The 21,641-nt window shown below is 47.9% G+C and overlaps 1 protein-coding gene across 1 annotated transcript in view; it reads right to left on the bottom strand.

The window, feature by feature from the left end:
- kif16ba (kinesin family member 16Ba) overlaps positions 1-20,872 on the bottom strand; it is a 25,525-nt gene extending 4,653 nt beyond the window's left edge. The window contains 25 exon segments of the mRNA XM_020620222.1: positions 1,248-1,370; positions 4,659-4,706; positions 4,946-4,990; positions 5,552-5,669; positions 5,762-5,917; positions 6,542-7,364; positions 7,367-7,890; positions 8,653-8,706; positions 10,035-10,123; positions 10,288-10,370; positions 10,488-10,625; positions 11,196-11,247; positions 11,553-11,672; positions 12,591-12,650; positions 12,985-13,050; positions 13,543-13,718; positions 13,811-13,942; positions 14,675-14,843; positions 15,319-15,461; positions 16,119-16,228; positions 16,676-16,773; positions 18,374-18,490; positions 18,927-19,040; positions 19,135-19,204; positions 20,504-20,872. Of these exon segments, the coding sequence (XP_020475878.1) occupies positions 1,248-1,370; positions 4,659-4,706; positions 4,946-4,990; positions 5,552-5,669; positions 5,762-5,917; positions 6,542-7,364; positions 7,367-7,890; positions 8,653-8,706; positions 10,035-10,123; positions 10,288-10,370; positions 10,488-10,625; positions 11,196-11,247; positions 11,553-11,672; positions 12,591-12,650; positions 12,985-13,050; positions 13,543-13,718; positions 13,811-13,942; positions 14,675-14,843; positions 15,319-15,461; positions 16,119-16,228; positions 16,676-16,773; positions 18,374-18,490; positions 18,927-19,040; positions 19,135-19,204; positions 20,504-20,550 (3,675 nt within the window). The 5' untranslated portion in view covers positions 20,551-20,872.
- Positions 20,873-21,641: the final 769 nt, after the last annotated feature.

Below are 21,641 nucleotides of genomic sequence, written 5' to 3'. Positions count from 1 at the left end.
CCTCTCTCTCTCCCTGTACCTTTCTGCAGGTAGCCCTGGCTCTGGAGCTCTATGTTTCTGATGAGCAGTCACCGGCCACATCAACCTGACCAGTGTTTGATTGTTTGTTGCTTTTCTTCTTTTGTCTCTCCTCTATCCACTCACCCCAAACAGTCGAGGCAGAAGGCCGCCCACCAAGAGCCGGGGTCTGTCGGAGATTTCTTCTGTTAAAGGGAGTTTTTCCTCCCCACTGTCACCAAGTGCTTGCTCAAGGGGGATTTGTTGGGTTTTCCCTCTGTAATAATATTGATAACAGTAAGGTCTAGACCTTCCTTTGTAAAGTGTCCTGAGATGACTTTTGTTGTGATTTGGCGCTATACAAATAAAATTGATTTGACCTAAGCAGGTGCTTTAATGTCAACACCAAAGGAATCAGCTGCTTAAAAACTGACCTCACTTTTATTTTAGCAAATCTTCTTGAAGATATTTCTTCATTCAACTGTTGCTGTATTTGCATATTTGTGCTAGGACACCGCGATGCTGCCCGCTCCCCCCGCCCACCACAAAGAGAGAAGCGACCACAGTCACACACCAGCGAGCTGCTGTCCAACTGACAAGCTCCTATACAAAATCACAACCTGTCAAAACTGAGCTGCTGTAAAATGTACCTGTCGTGAACATTGTTTTAGTGCACAAGTGTTCCTAATATTCTGACCCTCCTCATATACTTAAAGTCAAGTTTACCCTTCTAGATGGAAAACGTCACTAAGTGCTTCACACTGAATGTAACTGGAACTGACTGAGGATCAGTGACACCGGCAGCCCAGTGCAATAAATCACTGAACGCGTTCGCAGCGTCACCAGAAAGAGCACAGACATCCTGAGTTTGATGCCGCTGTTCCAGCAGCGGTAGGTTGTACAGGTTTACAGCCACAAATTCCATGTTTTAATGCAGAATTCTGACCTGGTATAGGTTTTTAAAAACTGAAAAACAAGATAATTTAAAAACCTGTAATTAAACCTTTAGAGAAACATGGTTTTCACAGGACAGGAAGAGGATGAGAGTGTCTGCACTGACTGCAGCTGTCAGACGAACGTAGCGGAGGAACAACTAGTGTTCGGCTCAGAGGCGTAGTGCTGAGTTAGACATGAAGGAACCGCTCGGGTCCAGCTCTCTGGTAAACATACTGTGTTGCACTGCACACGAGGAGGATGACTGGTCCTGAACACTGAACAGACACGAGACGAACACAGCTGAATGAACTCACCTTCACTTCGAACTCAAAGTGCTCGTCCTTCCCCTGCCCACGCAGAACGTAACGAGGGATGCTAATTCTGACGGGCTCCTGGAGGCGGTCGGAGCTCGTCGCCACAAGACGAGACATCCAGCGCTGTAGAGGACATCCAGGTCCACAGGAGAGACAGAGAAGACACAGAGGTGGAGAGCACAGGGTTGACTCAGGACACTACAACAACTGCTGTCTTTAACAGAACCCGAGAAGGACTTACACACAGAGCAGGAATCAGACAAACATCCAACTTTATTTATCTGCTTCCACGATTAAAATGATTTCACTGTGTGAGGGTACAACATCACACCTTCAGCTGTGTACTCATCATAATTAACTTCACATCAAGACAAAGTTTCCTCAGGGTGCAGCTGCAACAGTCACGTCCTTCCCCTCTGGTGAAATAACCACGTAAGAACAAGTCAAACAAGAATCATCAACAGGAATAAAACAGTGAACAAAAAGACACAAACTGTTTATCGTCTTTCAGCCTTTTCATTCATTCTGGCGACACATTCAGTCAAATCACAACTGGCTGAAAAGTAAAAAGATATTTTAAAATGTTTTTAAAACCGCCTCACACATGTCCGTTCTACTGTGGCTCCATAACAATTCAACCTTCCAGATGGCATCTCCGACTCTAGGTCTGTGAAGGTCACTTCAGACACAGGTCGGACACATCCAGCTCCGGTGGAACTGCCTCATGTGCACAGATGATTAATCATGATCACAGCCTCGGAGATGCAGCCAAACAACAGCTTCCAGGAGTCACAGGTGGAGCGCATGTCAGCCGGGCCCCGCCTGAGTTCCACCTTCTCCCCGGCCTGTGGTCTGTGAGTCGTAAACATGATATCTACCGCCAGGCAGCTGTCACTCTGTCTCACTAGCAGGCACCCAATGTCTGAACGCCTGCGGAGTTCCAGGACCTGAAACTGGGGCTGGAGGGGGATCAGGCTGGAGCCTCGCGGCGCCGGGTGGAAGGCGCCATCTTCCCGGAGAAGAACTACATGAGTGTCTGTCAGGAGGAACTGGACAATGGTGTCCTGGTGCACATGGGTGGAGCTGCTGACCTTGACACTGGTGTAGAGCAGAGGACGAATGTCACCCAGAGAGGGTTTGCCAGGACCATCCATGTTCCCATGGACAATGTAGAGCAGGTCTGCAAGGACCCGCTTGAATCCACAGGTGACGTGAAGGCCACTGTCCAGGATAATGTCGGGAACAGTTGTCGTCCAGTCCAGAGAGAGGGCCATGAGGTCATCACAGAGTAGTGGCTGACCTTCAGTCACTTCAGAGAACTTCCCAGGAGCAGCAGCCTTCAGTACAGCCCTGCAGAACACCTGGGTGAGCTCCTTGCTGTGGGTGAACACGGCCAGGACGGCGTCTTCGGTCAGGCCAATTAAGCGAACGTGCTGCCCTCCCAAACTAATCTGGACCTTCTTCAAGTCCAGGAGGTTGAAATGATGAAAAACACCCAAGGCGTATTCAGGATCAGTGCCCGCCGAGACTACTGTGATGTCCTGCGCTGACAAAAGCAGGCACCCGGGTTTTGGGATGGGCTGCTTACGGTTAGCCGCTTTGAGCCAGAAGATACTCAGAACTTTGCCAACTTGCTTGTGGGGAGCCAGAGATTCCAACTTCTCAAGCATCATCTGGGATGAAAGCGCCTGCAGCCGAGACAAGGCAGGAGGCAGCTCGACCAGCCTCTGATCAAACACCTCAGGACTTGTGTTTCCGTGAAAGGACACAGAGCCCTTGGGCCACCCCAAGATGCCCGGGACCACAGACACGCCACAGCTCTGAGGAAGCCTGAGGGTGCGAGCCGTCGACAGATCAACCACACTGGCTGTGTCTGGTACAGTGATGTTGGGTTGTGCCTCTGTTTTAAGCCGCATTCGATGAATCAGTGGAAACTCTCTGGACACCATGTTCGCGTACTGAGAGACAACAATCTTTATTTCACCTACTCGAACATTTCGGACGATGTCCCGTGTGACCTGCAGCCTTCTACCAGCGTCTCTGTAGGCTTCAGACAGCTTTCCAGCAAAATACCCCAGGCTGTAGCTCCCGTTGGCAGCTGCTCCATCAGTGCCCGACTCTTGTTTTGTTTGACAACCGTCATACTCCTCCAACCTCTGTTTGGAATCGTTGTGACCACTGACCGAGTTCTCAGACTTTGGTGACTGATCATGAGAAACTCCCGTATCTTCTAGGTCACATGTTTGGTGTTTGACTTTTCCCCTGAGGTAAGAATTAGAGCATCCATTTACCGTCGACTCCTTCAATTTACCTTCGACCTTTTTATCATCAGAAACACAGCGGCCAGAATAGTTTCTTCTATCAGCAACGTCGTCATCGAATCTCTTGGTTTTTGGCGAGGTCACACATAACCTGTCCGGTCCACCGTCACAGTGGTTAAGTTCACCAACGGCTCGGCCCACTGTCCCACGAGGGGTATTCACTCTTCCCTGCCACCATCTGGTTCTGTCACCATCTTTGTGGGGCACGACTTCAGCTGCGGATTCTAGCGTCTCCCCTCTGAGCAGCTTGACACATCTGTTCTCTGGTTCCTCTGGCATGTTCTTCTGGACGTTAGGAGGAGACTTTGCCTCGAGCTCTGGGCCAGGCAGGAAACTAGACGACAAGCTGCAGGCGCTCTGTGTGCACAAGGGGGGGGGAGTCCATGACTACAAACAATGTGAAGGCTCCCTGTACTACACTGAAGTCCATAATCCACCCAATGAGAATCAGAGCATCTCCGTCACCAGGTGAGGTGTAAGTGATTCAAAATTAACAGTGTGAGGTTTGACATGCAAATTAGGATGAGTGCACAAAAAAAAAAAATGTCACTTCTCTTTAAACATCCATTCACATGTGGGCAAAGCAGCATTTGCACATGACTTATGGTAACGGCCTCAGTGGTGGCGAGACAGAAGGCATCTGCCTACACGTTTCACCCACACTGACTGAAATAAAGGGCCAAGTTAAATAGTTGTTGATCATTTCAAAGGCTGCAATGAAACAATGGAACCCTCATGTAACAGAGCTGCCAGATTCTAAAGACCAACACAGAAGTACCTTTGTCCCAAACTGCCAAAGTAAAATCAAACCACACAGTGACAGGACCTGAAACAAAGTGCCTCTGTCTGCGTTTGGCAACCCTCAAGATTTAAAATGGAAGCCCATTCACCATTTTCTTTAAAATTACTATTTTGCTTTTCTAAAGTTATACAGACTTTGATGCGATTGCTACATGCAGTGAACAGCAGCAATCACATTTTAACACAGTGCAAAGACTCAGAACCACAGCTGGTGTGAAAACATGGCAGGATTACAGATTTTTAACGATTATTCATTTGTAACGATCCCGTAACCAGATGCTGGTCTTACCTGGTATTTAAGTCTCCTTGGATTATTGACTTGCAGCTTTTCGTCATCCTGAAAACAACATCACGTGTGAGCTCAGCAGTTTTAAATATTAACTTGATATTCTACAACATAACAAGCAGCATTTTCAAATAAAAGCTGAAAATTCAACCTCACGATACAGAAAAAGGCACCAAAAGCAGGATAATGAACAACAACAACAATAATAATAGACAGCACTGACTGGCAGAGGTGTAACTGAGTCTACAACCGGGTGAGAGATTCACAGAGCAGGTGGATCCAGGTCTTACCTCATCTGTTAATCTAACCGAGCTACAGTCGCCAACCTCCTCCTCCTGCAGGAAGAAAGAGCCCCACATCAGTCCTACACAGAGGACAACGTGACACCGGGCACTCGACTTCTAGCAGCAAACCTGAGCTCTGGAGGGAACTAGAGATGACGATCAGCTACCTCCAGACCAGGCTGGCACTGTTAAAGCCAGAAACCTCTCCACTGTCATCACTGTGGCGTATTCAGTAAATATAATCTGCTGAATTTCGAAATTAATGTTTCTGTTGATCGGCCATTGATCAGTTATTGTTCTGGAGCAGAAACCTCTCACCTGATGGACTTTCAGACCAGTCTAGTCTTCAGAGTTTTTTCTTTTTGTGTGATCAACAGTCACAAATCCAAACCTGTTTAATGTAATAAAAGACCACCAGTATTCCCACACTGGAGAGGCTGGAACCAGAAAACGACGTGAAAGAGTCAGAACAGCGGGTGATTTGATTTTCTGCCACAGAACTTGAGATGGACAGAGGGTGAAGGTCTGTGTGCACAGCTGGCTCAGATGCTGAATTGTAAACGGTAAATAATAAATCCCCACAGGTGAAATAAAGGGACAGGTGCCACTTACCCTGAGCGAGTCACAGGACACAGACAGGGCCACGCTGCTGCTGCTGCTGCCACCGTTCATCAGGTTCATCTTTCGCAACCGTCGCTGCACTTCCTCTTCAATGTACGCGTTTATCCTGCTACAGAGACAAAGACCCACCCGGCAGTGTGGAAGTTCATATTTGTGTAGAAAACCTCCAGCGGAGTGACAACCAGCAGCACTGAGGTGTACCTGTCGTCAGATAGCGGCAGCAGCGCGTTCACGCTCTGGATGTGGCTGACGGGGGAGCTGGTGAGACTCGTCTTCTCATCGGTACCGATGGAGTGAGTCCTGTTTTCCTCCCCTTCACTGATCCTCTGCTTCAGCTTCTGGATCTCCTGCTCCACTCTGCAGAGCAAAACACAACAACACCAGACGTCTTGTTGATTTCCTGAGTTTCTAGTGAATGTATTTATTTAACCTTTGTTTGATGTTTCTGGTTTTATCTGCATGTTATTTAAGAAAATTCTATTTAGTTACGTTGAAAAAGACAATGAAGGTCAATCTCCACAAGCATTTTTCAGAGATGGCCTCTAATAACTTAACTGTCTGGACATTTGGCAGGTGAACAAGGCTTTTACCCTTTCACTTATGCAGACTACAGTTAAATTAAAGGATGCAGCTGGTGATTTTCGGTTTTAGTTTCCACAAGTCAACATCAAAAACAGCTCCAACACATTGCTCTGTGCAGCGTGAGGAGCTGACGGAGCAGTGTAGAGCAGAGACTCAGCCCGTGGAGATGTGTGTTGGAAACAGATGGAGGAAACCTGCCCCCCACTGGGGGGGGCTAACAGCTGGTGGACACCAGTGTAGGTCTACGGCACAGCGCAATAAGCTGGACCAGGGTCTGGACTGGCACATTATGGTGAGGACACCATGATCGCTGGTGGTTTGTGGGAAATAAACCTACTAAACCACCAGCTGCACACTTGACCTGTTACAATCGGTTCAGTTTTATCCCAGAGCTCTGACCTCTGCTGGTCCAGGTCAGCCCCCGCCCTCTGGATCGAGCTCTTGTGTCTCTGCTCCTCGGTGTCTGGCTCCAGCGAGATGCTGTGTCTTATGGCCAAGTGCCTCTTCTCCAGCCGGGCCACTGCTTGCTCCATTGCCTCCCTCTGCTGCTTCTCCTTCGACTCCAGGATCTCCTTCTCCTTCCTCCTCACCTTCTCCTCCTGCCGGGCCACGTTGGCTGTGAACTCGTAGGTCTCCTGGAGCTGCTGCAGCTGCCGAGCACGGTGCCAGTGCAAGTTCAGTTTCTCCTCTTTGTCCTCCAGCTCCTTCTCAACCTGGTACAGCGTGTTGTCCAGTCCTGGTGGACCGTCGCAGCTCCCGTTGCTGCCTCCGCCGCCGCGCTCCAGCACCTCCACAGCCCTCTGCTTCTCCTCAGCCAGTGAAGGGAGAAGGCAGTCAACCAGACTGGCTAGTTGTTGCTCCTTAAGCTGGAGTCTATGCTCCGCTTGTTTGACCAGCTGCTCCTCCTGGCAGACAGCTGTAACGCCCTGCAGCCCCGTCTCCTGAGTCTCTTTCTGCTGCCGTTGTTGTTCTCGGAGGCTATTGGCAAGGAGCAGCAGTGTGTTACGCTCTGCAGCCACCTCCTTCTCCAAGCGCTCCCTCTGCTGCCAGAGCCCGTCCTCCAGCTGGCCCAGCTCCCTCACCTGAGCTGCCCTGAAGTCCATGTATCGGACCTGGGCGGACCTCGCCTCCTTGCTGGCGTCCTCCACTCCTGGCCGCTCTCCAGCCTCTTTGGCCCGCAGGAGCGCTTCTCTGATTTCAGCCAGTGCACGGTGCTCCTCATCCAGGCGGCGGATGTCCTGGTGAGTAGGGTGGGGGCTGCCTCTTGCTTCTCCCTCAGCTGCTCCTCCAGCCTCCCCACCAGACTCAGCTGCTCCCACTCCTGCTCCTCCAGCCGCCGGCGCTCAGTCTCAAGACGGACCTTCTGCTCATCACGTTCCCTTTTCAGCCTCTCCAGCTCGCGACAAATCTCAGTCTGTTCTATGGCCTCCTGCTGCCGCCGCTCCTCCTCCTCCTCCTCCTGCTGCTCCGCTCCATCCTCTTGCTGCCGTCTCCACCGGTGTTGCTGCTGGAGGTCCACCCCCTGGATCTCTGAGCGTCTTTCCTCCTCAAAACGCTCCTTCTCTGCCAGGAAGTCCCGCAGACGGCTCTCGATGTCCTGGCTGCGGCGGCGGAGGCTCTCCTCCTGACGGAGGATGCGCTGCTGCACCTCCTCGGACTCCTTCCGCTGACTCTCCACCTCCTGCTGGAGACGCTCCAGCTCCGCCTTCTCACTCTGCTGCTTCGCCTCCATCTCCTTGATCAGCCTCCTACAGCAACACCACACACAAAGAAAGTTCAGCCTGTTAATATGGAATATCTACCAGCACCAACAGCGAGGAAGAGTTTAATACATGCACTTCAAAATCTGACAGGCCCTTCACCCTGAGTTTAGGCTGTCAGGGAGCGACTTCCCAGTGCATGTACACTGATCCCACGAAGGTCCATAAACCGGTTAGTCTTAAAGCCATGAGGCTGGAAAAGTTTCAGTTTAGGCAGAAAGCTAAATATGACCGGCTGAGGTGTGAACTGGCAGGGCACAGAATAGGCTCTGCCTGAGAGGACAACCTCTGGGCACGGTCTAAAGTGTCTCGGAACCATTTTTAGTTATTTAACTATCGTTTCAAATCAGCGCCGGTGGTAACACAGTCATTCTTCTCTTTTGATGAGGTTTGCTAGTACCGGGTGAAGTAAGCTCCACAAAACAAGGAATACAGGAGCTTGAATAATTGGTTTACTCATGTGGTCAACAAGAGCACAAAGTCCTGGAGGAGCAGAGCTGTTCTTTATCTTTGTCAGATGGAGACAGAAAAGTAATGCCAAGTCAGTTTTATGAAGAAAGAAACACCTTTCCTCCGATGAAACCCCGCCTATATTCTTCTACCCATAAAGCCCTTCGGTTGGGGATTGTTCTCTGTGGTTTGAATATTCTTCCCAAAGTTCTGTCAGACGATGGTTCAGTGTTGTTTGAGTTTAACTATATGAAATTCAGAGGTCTGAAACAGATCTGGAGAAAACACCGGCTCTTGTACCTTTTCAGCTCCAGCTTCTCCAGCTCTTCTCGCTGCTGTCTCTCAAACTCCAGCCTGGGGAAACAAACACACCATCAGCTTCCTTCCTTCTCATCAGAGGAATAACACACAGCCACATCAGTGTTGACACAGACGATAAGGTAAGTAAAAGCAGCAGTCAACATTTAAAATTTAAAGCCTTAAATGGAATGCAGGGTGAAAAAGCAACAACAGTTTCTCTTAGACGGCGAATGGAGACAGAAGCAGCAGGGTGACATGCTGAATACTGCAGACAGACAATGAGTGACCAGGCTGAAAGACTGGACGAGTCAACACACATCTGTGTCAAAAACAGGACAGTTAGACAGGAAGTGGATGGCTGAGTCTACCTGAGGAAGACGGGGGCCTTCTCAGTGAAGAGACTGTCAACAGGACAGGGTGGACATAGTTAATCACAGCGGCTGCGGTCGCGCATCGAGCACAGCCGACAGGAAGCCGAGGGTCTAACTACACACACCGCTGCTCACAGACGGCGTTTAACCAAAGGAAAAGAAACTGATGTGTAAACATACCTCTGAAACCTGTTGACTCAGGCCACAGGGGACCAGATGTCACCAAAAACAAGACACTCCGTTCAAAAAAAGGCTCAAATAAGTGAAGTAACAACCAGTAGGGTTATTGTATTATTCTGGTTTTTACCAACAAATGACGTGGAGACTCTGACCTACACCGTCTTTCTGCTGTCCCTACTCTGTCTGTGGCTCTCGGCTTTGAGCACATTGGTTCCTACTGAAGACGTACATCTTTAAAACCAGTCTCGCCTCCAGCGGGACAAGGGATGAAGCAGTGTCTGGCAGCTGCTCTGTGGATCAGGACTGAAATGCTGCTTGCTATGGATTTAAGACTGTATAAAGAACAAGAGGTTCCTAATGAAAGCTTAAAAACAGAATAAGAACTGCACATGGCCGGTAGCCAATGGGCAGAAAGGCAGCCCGTGTTTGAGATGACGAGCCGCCAGCCTTAGTATCTGACAGTGTGATGAAACACGTGGCCTCATGACCAAATTTTGCAAATTCAGCTTTTCTCATCTGATCTGCCAAGATTTATCTGCATTTAACTTGATTAAAGTGGGAAACTGTGTGTGTGTGTGTGTTCTATTCTGATGAGTCATCGCTGACTATGTGTAGGTGCAGATGAACCGATGCTGCGGAACCTCGGCTCGAACCAACACAGTCTACAGGGTCTGATGCAGGTCATCGCTGACTATGTGAAGGTGCAGATGAACCGATGCTGCAGAACCTCGGCTTGGACCAACACAGTCTACAGGGTCTGATGCAGAAGGGAGATGCACTGCGGGGTCTGAGCTGGTTCCCACATGCAGCTGCTGGTACTGGGCCACTCACCCCGGGTTGTAGAGCATCACAGTGGAGAGGTTCTCACAGGACTTGGACAGGTCCGTCATGGACAGGCTGAATGTGGAGAGGAGGCCACTCTGGGGGGGGAAGCCAACGTCACTTCATGTTTTAAATCAGATGCTGACAGTTAAAGCTTCTCTCTCACTCCATGCAGATCAACACAAGTTTCTCCATCTTCGCCTCTTACTTCTCTGATACATGCCCTCCAGCCTGTCCAACCTGAGACCAGGCAGAGTCTCACCTTTCGTTTCTCTCTCAGCTTGGCCGCCTCCTTTGGATGGTTGAACCGAAACATGTTTGTCCTGCCGAGCAGAATAACGGCACCTGGACGACAGCACAACAGAATCTTTTTTACTTCTGCAGAAGAAACATGGCTCGTCTACAGTGCTGCTTACAGACCGAGGCATTACGACAAATGATGAGCCGTCACAGTTTCATCACCTTGGTTGAGCTGCGACGGCTCGGTCACCTGAACGCCGTTGATCGAACACTGAGCCCCGCCGAGCGGCACCAGAGTCACAGTCCCATTCTGGTTCTCAAACATGCAGTGTTCGCTCTCGAGGCCCAGGCCGTGCAGGACTGCAGCAGGAACAGTAACACAGGAGATCCAGTCATTTATCGAGCTGCTGTTTAAACATAGAACATTTATTTTTTTATCTCTGATGAAAGTGCATTTATAAAGTAGCTAATACAGAAGCTAAAGACGGTTCTAGGAAAAAAAGGTACTTTAGTATCTGTGGCAACTGTCGGATAAATGCATTTACACCAAAGAACAAAACAACTGGACACAGACACGGGAAAGAACAACATGAGCACAAAGTGACACGTCATCAGATCTCAAGGCTGAGCACCTCTGACCTGACCCCCAACTACTCATACGGAGGATGTGACGCTGCCCAGGCCTCCTCACCACTCAGGACGGTTTACCTGTGAGCTCACTAACCATATCACTGTCTTAATGTCTGTCCTTATAAATACAGACAGTGAGAAACCCAATGCCATAAGACAAAAGGCTAGAGTACTGTCCATCGCTGAAAGACAGAGAAACCAGTGTCTAACTGTAAGCATGAAGGTGGGCATGCATTTACTTCTGCTTGGTTTAATTCCTGTGACACCAGGTACCGTACAGAAAATGGCTGATTGACTCACCGATGTCTTGCACTGTGGATGCGTCCTCTCGGCCCACGTACGTCCGTCCCTCCTGGGGTAGAAAGGAAACAGTCATTCACAAACTGGACAACGCTTGTGAGAACTGGATGCACGTCTCTGCTTTATGTGGAAATGACTCAGCAGATTTACTCCTTAATTATCAACTTTCCCTTATTTAAATAATTTTTTAAAAACCCTGACGAACACCAGAAAACTAAATCGTCACTGTTTTGACTCCAGGTAAAAGCAGAGCTGACACTGGTGTCCACCTGTTAAACACCAGTTAAAGTGACTTAATGGATTTCTGAGACTCGCTGGCTCTGTCCAGCAGCTGAGGCGCTGCAGGTGATGTCTGACCTTCAGGTGGTACAGGATGATGCCCGTGCTGAGCAGGTCGTCGTCGATGCCGATGAGGTGAGGCAGCTCTGAGTCCAACACCACACCGATCCCCTCTTTCCTCAGTGCCAGAGTCTCCTCCTACACACACATGAACACAAACATGGCTACACTTTTAAACTTTACTTATAGCCTCATAAAAACAGGGAAACTCGTGCACAAAGAAAAACAATGAGCAGGATGTAAAGCTCCATTTGTGCTGAAAAACATAAGACACCAGGGAAACTACCAAGTCACAACACTGACACACAGACAATCGAGGACTCATGAGCAGCTCTGGGGTAGAAAACTTTGTTTTTACTTTTTAAAAGTGAGGCAGCTGCTGTGACATGACCGTCCTGAGGCGAGTCTGTGCAAGCACCGTTACACTGCAGCCTTGGACCCACACACCACCTCTGACAGACGGGTGTCGGCTCTGGCAGCAACATGACACACACTCCAGTGAGTAATGGCAGTAGCAGCATGCTAATGCTAACCGAGGCCACTGACACCAGCAGCTCCGCAGGTGGAGGGAGGTGACCTGTGTGCGTCCACAGACATCAGCTGACAGCTCAGGTTCACCTCACAATGCAGACGCCTCCTCACACAGTGCGTGTTAGCATCACAAGCTAATGTTAAAAGTTAATGTTAATGTTAAAGCTGCCACGTAGTCACAACATGGAAATCCAGATGTGTCCTCAGAAGCTACTGGACACTGGGGATGAGCCAGATGTGCTGCCCCGGTGCTCCTGTTAGAGCCAAGTGTGACCAGGCAGAGCTTCACTCCTGACAAACGGAGTCAGTGCAGGACCCGGTCGGGTCACTGGTCACACACTGCAGCATGGAAACAGACTGTACCCTAACCCTGACACCTAACCCCGTGTCTTTGTTCTCTGGGAAACAATCGACCCAACACTGTGACACACTTCCAGAGCTCAGCCTGTTCCTCTGTCAGCGACTCCAACTGTAAACACAGTCGGACACAGAGCCAGTATTCAGTGAACAAACCTTTGCTCTTACCTTAAGTATGTTCTGTGTCTCGTTCCATTTGTTGGTCCATTCTTTAGTCAGTTCCAGGACCTGCAGAGACAAACGAAGACATCAGCAGAACTTGAGGGATCAGAGGATCAGAACTCCAGCAGAGCAGACATCCAGTGTCTGTCTTGCTTGGTGCCGCAGCCTAAAAACCTTCTGACTGCAGGATCACCACACGACCACCAAGCTTGCTGCATTCTACTGACTTCTGCTTTAATGAAGAAAGCTAAATGTCCAGGAGCAGTTGTTCTAAGCTTTGTCAGAGTCATGGGGAGAAGGACTGGACTTCATATTCTGTTTTAGTGTAAAACCTTGACATGAACCTTCACATTGAGTGTAACTTAGCTTTCCATGTGAGAACAACACATGACAGACTCACTCTGGCTTCATTCTGGTGCAGTTTCTCCTCCATGCTCAGAGCAGTGGGCGAATCCAGGAGAGCGATCTGACAAACACACACAAACATGGGTCAGAAACACTTTGAGTGGGTCGTTGCCTTCTGTGCCTCAACTTCACAGTGCTTACATATTACAGACAGAACACCAAACATAAACACCATATTTTCAGACTATGGGTCATGCATGTTTTTGTCATCTGGCTGGTTCTGTGACTTGTGCTCCAGTGCCCCAGTACAGCCACCAGATGGCACCGCGTCCGCCGAGAGTCAACTAATTCAAATGATTGGCGTCTACACTAATCTAAATAACAGTAGGCAGCTGCCTCAGCAGGGAGGTGAGGTTTGTTAAAGCTTTTTTCCCTTTCAACAAAATAGTTTTTACACAAAGTACAATCATTAAAAATGAAAAAAAAGACCAAACTTAAAACTGTGCCAGGTTTTTATGAGCTTTGTTCATTTCATCGTCTCCTTCTAGCGTCACTCAGGTTAAATGCAGGTCCTGTCACAGCAGCAGAGCGAGGCCTCCCTCACGTCTTTTACCTGGTTGCCCTGAACCAGCAGAGCCTTCAGTCGGGCGATCTCAGCCCGCAGTTCTCTGATCAGCCTGACGTTGGCATCCTCGTTAATGGTGGGCTTGTTGATGATGTTCTTGGCTCTGTTGGCATATCGCAGAGTGCTGAGGGTCTCACCATAGTTCACATCAGCAGGGGAAATGGCTGCCATGAGAAACAAGTTCAACAGAATCACATCAAATACTCGACTCCATTATAAAACGTTTGTGTAATTTAACGTTTGCCCCGCTTCTCACTGGCGATCATGATGGTCTTGGAGTTGCCACCCAGGCTGTCTTTCAGCAGCCATGTTAGCACCGAGTCTCTGTAGGGAACAAACACCGACTTCTTCTTCAGGTTGGTGTTGACTCTGTCCTGCGTCATGTCGGCTGGACAGAAACAGGAAACACAGTTAAACAGAATCCACAACGAGACGATCTGCTACAGAACTCTGAGCACATTAAGTGACTTATGTTCTGACTGAAAACATGACCAAGAAGATGATTCTGAATGCACAGTAATTCATCAGCTAAACAGTGCTGAAGTGAAAATAAAAACATTGCATGATTCATCGTGACTTTACAGAACCTAGAACCTAAGGAACAATATTCAAAGGACAGGTTTACTGTGGTTTTTAACCAGGCTTCATTTGGTGTAACGTCATCATCAAATGCACCGCGGTTACAGCTGTGGCAGTCTGCCGGGCTTCGAGCTCTCCCATCTGGATGAGAAAGACTCTCAAAGTAATAGGCAAGGACATCACAAGATTTTTTTAATAGCTACCACAATATAAAGGGAAACATTAACAATAAATGTGTTTAAGTGGCTAATGTTGTGGGGGAGCTCGAGCACAGTGCACATCCCAGAATCACTGGACACAACATTGTAATGCTGGTCATGGCCTGCTGTGGTCGCCATGTCTGACAGGCTTAACACCACTCACAGCTTCTCTCAGGGATGGAGGACAGTTCACAGCATCACAGAGCCTGAGATCAGGACCATATGGGTGTCGTGCTGTCCCAGTGAGGGAGGCCGAGGCCCCACAGGGAACCCCGAGTATCAGTTTACACAGTGCAAAGTCTTCACACACATGAAGAAGCATGCACGCATGTGTTTCTGACCTAAAGAGGAGATGACGTTGCCCAGAGTGACCAGTGACTTGTTGATGTTTCCTCCTTCTTTCAGTCGGACGCCGGTAGCTCCAGTGGTGTCAGCTCGCTCGCTGCCGGCCAGATCGACCAGATGGATCTTACTGACAGTTTCAATGGGCATCTCCGCATCGAACTTAGCCTGAGAGAGAGAGAGAGAGACATAATGCATATTATTTATCTTCTACCCTAAAGGAGACAGAGGATGTGGAGAAAGAATGTGGTGAACAGTTCAACTCCAGGTGTGAAAGCTTGTAGAGACTTGGCCAAGAAGACTGCAGCTGGAACCGCTGCTACAAAGTCCTGAATTGTACATGACAGACTGAAGTTGTTCTACCTAAAGTGGAGGGTTTAGTGAGACTCAGAACAAACTGACACTATAAACCACTCTCTGCCCCATCACATCCCATTTGGTAAATAATGACTTTTGTTTATTCAGCATTTAATCTGCAGAGTATTTATATTTTCTGCCTGTTTTCTCGTCACTGTGTCGGTGGAAACATGTTCTCAGATGAAACTTCGACACTACAGTAATCAGGTCGATGTCACGCTCCATCCAGACTCAAACGTCACAGGAGACGTTCGTCACATTGTGAAATCAGTGAATCGTCACAAACCTGTGTGAAGTTGATGGTGAAGATGGCGTGCGAGCGGCTGCTGACGTCATTCATGCAGGTGCTGGCAGTGGTGCGGTTGATGTTTCCGGCCTCCATCAGCTCCTCAACATCGCTGTAGTTCTGGACCAGGTGTTTGGACAGATCTGGGGGGTGGGGGTCAAGAAGTCAACATATGACTTAAACAGGCTTTAAGATTATTACACCAGCTGCAAATAAAACACCTGATCAGACATTTTCACTGCACCGTCCCAGACAAACACAGTAAAGCAAAGCAGGAATTAAGACATTAAATACAGACTGTTACTACTAAACTACAACTAAACCAGGCCTTTTGTAAAGTAACATCATCAGAGACCCCCATCACTGCTGTACGTCTGCCACCACGAGGAAAAATGACTGTTTAAATGAGGGAAGCAGCTCAGGGTGGGGGTGCTGGCCCAATTCATGCTTGGACTGAACACGTTCCAGAAAATAACCGCTGAACTAATCAAACTTAATGAAACTTGAGATCCAAGGCTCCAAGACACACTTAAATAAAACATCTTGAATTCTATAACCCCAAGTCACTACTGACAAAGCAAAGCAGGAATTTCAGTTGTTTGTGTTGTAATTCACATTTCACTGCGTTGACAGTTGCTATGGGAGGCTGAGCTGAATGCACTCCAGCACCTCGCTGTGAATCCATGGTCAGACACCAATCCATGCACAATAATTACACACAGGTGCACAAACTAACATGAATGCAGCTCAGGAGCCACTACACTGTGCCCTGCACACCACCGCCCGCCCAGCTCGCTCACCTTCTACGTACGGTCCATCTTTGGGGTGCTCTCGGACCCTCAGGTTGTAGGTCTGAGTGGACTTCCTCCTTAGCAGGTCCCTCACCCTCTCGTTGTAGATCTCCAGGTAGCTGCACACACCAGACATACGTTAGGTTTGCCAGGTCTCCTCGCTGCCTGTAGCCACAACTGTTGGAAAAACATTTTCTCCCTGGCGTTCAGTTGAAGCTATCGCATAGTTTGTCAGAGGTTCTCATGTGCAACTAAGAGAACACCTGAGGACACAGATGGAATTTGACTTTATTAAGATGGTTCCTACATCTTGCAGCACTGTGCTTTTGTTTATGGCCAGTGGAATCTGATCGCTGAGCTCTCGTACAGACCCAGTGTCAGAGTTTTATTTTCTGCTTTCACTCAACAACTGGTCTGAGACAGCCCTTAGCACATAAACCCTCCAGGTGACAGGTGGCAGGTAGAGCAGAGAGGGTGAAGGTGTAGTGGTCGAAGTGAGACTGAAGTTGAACTAAAACTGCAATCCTTCAACTGTCTGACGCGGCCTTTGTTGGTATCTGACTCACCTGACTTCTGTACGAAACGAAGCTTCATCCCATCGAGTCGCCTCGGAGACACGGCTGAATAGACCTTCACAGATCCTCGGGATCAAACCTGCCTCTCCCTGCAACAACAACACAAACAGACTTTAGTACATAGTAGGGCTGCCACACTAAAAACACTGTCACCACAGTAACACATCAGTCAAGGTAAGTAGGGCATTTTCTACTGAATTTCATGTTTCATGTTTCTCCAAACTACATTTCCCATCAGCCCCGGTGCTGGTCAATCTCAGCCCCAGTGATTCTCCATGTTTTTGATATTTTCCACAGACTCATCTGTTTTCAACAAACTGCTCCACAAGCCGAGTACGACTGTCACACTTTGTACAGGGTGTGAAGATCCGATGCCTGTTCCCTTGATACAACGCTGCCGAGGAAGAAACACGCCACTCAGTGCAGCACCGTGGCTCACTGGGGCGTGTTTAATAGTTGGTGGAGAACAAAGAAGTGTTTTATAGGTAGAAGCACATTTTCTTGGGTTTCTCCAGATCTTATACTGTAGGTTATGTGGTTTGTGTTGATGTCATCTCTGCTGTGTAAAGACCTGTATCGGTACTGTTTACACACCAGCCTCAGGAACCGGTCAGTCTACAGGTCAGCTGACAGATCAGCTGTTAACCAGCTCACAGCAGAGTTCAGATAAGATCAACTGTATGAATAAAAGCTCCTGTCTCCCCCCGCTGAGTTGGTGTTGTCCGCCTCTCCAGAGTCAACACACAACACCAGGTTAGGTTCAGACAGATTGTGACCTTTGACACTTGTCAGCTGTTCACTGGGACTGAACCTCCCACTGGTGATGCTGAGGTCACGTGCTCTGATATGGTGGGGCTTTACAGGCCGACTAGTGCTTTTATACTCAAACTGTTTAGAGAAGGCTTTAAAACGGCATCTACAAGTTTAACTTGGAAAATAAAATGTGCCTGGTGATATTTAACAGTTTTCATCAACAACAGGCCACAGAACAGCCAAATGCACAGTGAGCATCTCCTGCAAACACACCTGACCTCTCTCCTCCCGCTTAGCCATAGAGCGCCGCTGTGTCCAGAAACCAGTAAAACCATCAATGACCCCGTTGCCGCACTGGTGACGGTGAACACACACACATGGTAGACCTGCCGCCACTAATACACACTAGAGATCGAATGTGGATTCATCCGCCACTGAAAATAGTCCCCAGCACCAGTTTGATAAACACTCCAACAAGCAGCTGTTTGAGGAAACTACTGAGGCTTTAACATGACACTTTCCATCTGTGAGGTGTTTTTAAAGATGTGTCTTCAGTAGGAGACACTGGGCTTGGAGCCACAGGCAGGAAGTGTTGAGAGACGGACCGACGCTGCCGGGTTCGGCTCCTATTAAATGGGGTTTGTTGATGATCATTACTCTTAACTTTTGACTGAGTTAAATAATAAAACCATTTTTAAAAAGTGCTGAGTCTTTGTTTTTGGCGTCTGCTCAGAATCTCAGAGGACGTGTGGACTGTGGGACTTGTTATCTCAACGCTCTGCTGTTGACCATCATTTTCTTATCACACGAGATGGTGACACTCAGCCGGACCCTTCAGTCAGGATGTCACTGCTGCAGCGGAGCAGATGGGTCAGGAACTGACTCAGTGTGACGTCTCTCTACATGAAAATATCTGGGAAATGAAACACATCTCACAGGAGTGCCCATCATGGTGTAGGACTTCCCCGAGCCGGTCTGACCGTAGGCGAAGACGCAGGCGTTGTAGCCCTCAAACGCTGCTCTCAGCACATCAGAGCCCAGATCTTTGAAGACCTGCAAAAAAAGGGGAGATGTTTAAAGGGACTTCATTTCTGCCCACGTGAGGCTCCAGCAACAACACAGGGTCAGCAACGAGCTGCTCTGACAGTCTAACGAATGTGACCACTAATCATCCAAAGACAGAACAGCAAGACGGGGTTTACACAGCAGGGCAGAACGACAAGCCACGTTAGCCATGTTTGGCCGTTTTCACTCCGTTCATATTCAAGTCACATGTTGTTAGGCTACACAGAAAACTGTCACTAGCGTCTTGTACGTTCAACAAACGTCCACAGAGCTGCGTTATACACCAGCTGTGTCCAGTGGCAGGGGAGAACAGACCTGCACTGCTGAGCCACTTACACATTCAGGCGTGACAAACACTTGTGTCTAATAGTTTAACAAATACGTAGGAGTAGAAACTTCTGGGCTCAGTGAGAAGGATGTTTACCTTCTCCTGAGAGACGAACGTGGAGCTCCTGCAGTCTGTAGAGTCATAGGAGAAGTCGTATGTGAAGGTTTTGCTTCGATCCCTCATCGAATCTCCAGCGATGCCATCAGGGAGCTTACAGAACAAAAGGTAATGACAAGTTCACCTACGAGGATGGCGGCTTCGTTTTTACGGTTTGTGTGAATGGAGAAAAAAAAAAAACGTGTACCTTCAGGTTGGTGATGGAGGTTTTGGTTCCTTCCATCTTGATGATGCATTTTGAGGTCAAGTCCTTTTCCCTGTAAGAGATCAATAACGTTGACTGATGAACACAAACCCAGGACACACTAAGTCTGTGATCACAGTCCCTTCAGCAAGACTTTCACAGAACTTCAGCCACAGTGTGGCAGCAACGTCCATGTTTAGCTTCAATCAAAAGACTTTGTTTACAGCGGTTTCTTTAAAAACATCGGGCTGAGACGGTTTCTCTGTAGTCCACTTTGACCTTCATCCAGCAGCCAGAGAACTACTGATCTTTTCTAATCTTCCCTGGCACCGTCGGCATTTCTCCTTCTGAAGGATCGTTATTTGCTGACACACCTGGCTGCAACCAATAAAACCACATGACTGAAGCCAATGTCTCTCAACAGGACGTGTGTCCTGGCTGTGACTCATCTACTGTCGCCACCTAAGTTTGTGCTCAGCTTCAACTATCCTGTGGTGTTTTGGTCAAAGGTGGAACTGAGGACGCTGGACGCCACTGTGGGAACAGAGACACTGAGCTATTTAAAAAGTAGACTGAAGCTAAATGACAATGAGCAGTGTTTTAAGACAACAGAATTCATTGTTGGTCAAATTATTAGCAGATGAACTCTTCAAGCTAAAATACAAAACACTGGTTGGTTGTGTTATTATTTGGGACAAACTGTGAACTACAGCTTCTTTGCAAGCAAAACAAACACACCTGTAACACCGAGTATAAATATGCTCATGTATTGATTACCTGGTTTTGATCAAACAGTTCCTGACCAGGATGAATAAAGCTGGTTTGATTTAGTTCACACTTCGTTTTTAATTATGACAAAGTTCTTGACACGCTGCTTGATGTGAGCACTGAAGTGTCGCTTTGAGGGGCTGAACACAGACAATGTCTGACTTATCAAAAGGTTACAAACCAATTGAAGAACTGATTCCTGCGGTCGGGGACAAGATAAATGAAACGAACCCACAGGAACAATAAAGCTCACAGACAGCTGCTCCCACGGGCTGTACGCGCTTTACCCTGCACCTGTTCGGCCTCTCAGGTACAAACAGGTGGAAATATGTTCCCACAAGAGTTAAATCACTGAAAACATAGCTGCCAGGAAAACCGCTAAACCACCTGCACCCACACACAGACACCTGACTGAACCTGAGCTCCAGGGCCAGTTTTATGTTACACGCACTGAATCACTTCACTTCACTATCATCAAAACTTTCAAGGGGTTTGAAGTCTGAAGAAACATTTACCTGTGTGAGCCAATTAGCATCACAAAACAATATTATGACAAGATAACAGCCAGAAACACACTACAACCGTGTTATTGTCCTTAACTCACCGCCTGTTCATAGGCCTGACCCGGACCGCCACCCGAACTGATGCCATTGCGCATCCCGCTGTTGTGCGTCCTGGCCGTTAGTGAGCGGCGCTGCAGTACAGCTGCCAGTTAGCCGAGCGGCTAACTAGCTAGCATGAGAAAGTGAGCAAGCTCTAAACACAGAGGGCAAAAGTCGCTAAGATAATCGGCTGAGTGTGCACAAAATGTACAAACTACACAGACCGTGGAGGGAGAGAGTCGCCACCGTTATCGTCGACCAGTGACAATAAGTCGGGGCTCGGATGTCAACCGACTCCCAGCCCCAGTCACCGTTAAGTAATCGTTAGCCTATTAGCTTCACGTGACAAGGAGCTGACAAAAACACATCTGTACGGAAGCCAGAAGGAGACAAACGTCTGCGCCGACCAGGTGGTTTCACTGAGAACCTCTGTTGTTTAGAGTCTTATACCCCATTGGACAGATCTGAGTAAGGAAGGAGTCCGTCTTTCTTGATTTTAGTGCTGGTTTATTTTAAAAATATATGAATAAAGATTCCAGAACACAATCCGTGTTGTTCCTTCCTTCAGACAAGCTGCTGGAGAAGAGAGCAGAAAAAGAGATCCCGGAAACCCAGAGCCTAATACATTTATCAGTTTTGGACTAACTCCTTACACAGATGAAGTCCGTCCAACAGACTCCATCTCTTATCTAGAGCTCCACAGGCTTGGAGCAGCCGTGTATTACCTAGTCATAACAAAATGAAGAATCCATGTGTGTGTTGTTGTTACATGGTGTGTAACTAAAACAATCATTCGGACATAAATCTAACACAAGATTAATACAAGAAAACAATTGGTGTCATGGCTTACTGCTAACCTTGAGACAGAGCAGACTAGAGCAGACTTTGAATCTTACTAAACTACATTAATAACACATTGAAGTCTAATAATTATCTGACTGATTTATTAATTTCTAACAGGAGAAAAGTAAACAAGTACAAAACACCATAAACACCTATAAAGGTATGTACCAAAATATATTTAGAAATTATAGGTTAAATATATTTTACAGTTTTGGTAATCTTCTTCTTCTTCTTCTTCTTCTTCTTCTTCTTCTTCTTCTTCTTCTTCTTCTTCTTCTTCTTCTTCTTCTTCTTCTT

This window comes from Monopterus albus, unplaced genomic scaffold, assembly GCF_001952655.1.
Source record: "Monopterus albus unplaced genomic scaffold, M_albus_1.0 scaffold235.1, whole genome shotgun sequence".
Lineage (NCBI taxonomy): Eukaryota > Metazoa > Chordata > Actinopteri > Synbranchiformes > Synbranchidae > Monopterus > Monopterus albus.
The sequence above is the reverse complement of the archived record's forward strand: the minus strand, read 5'-3'. Positions and strand labels throughout refer to the sequence as shown.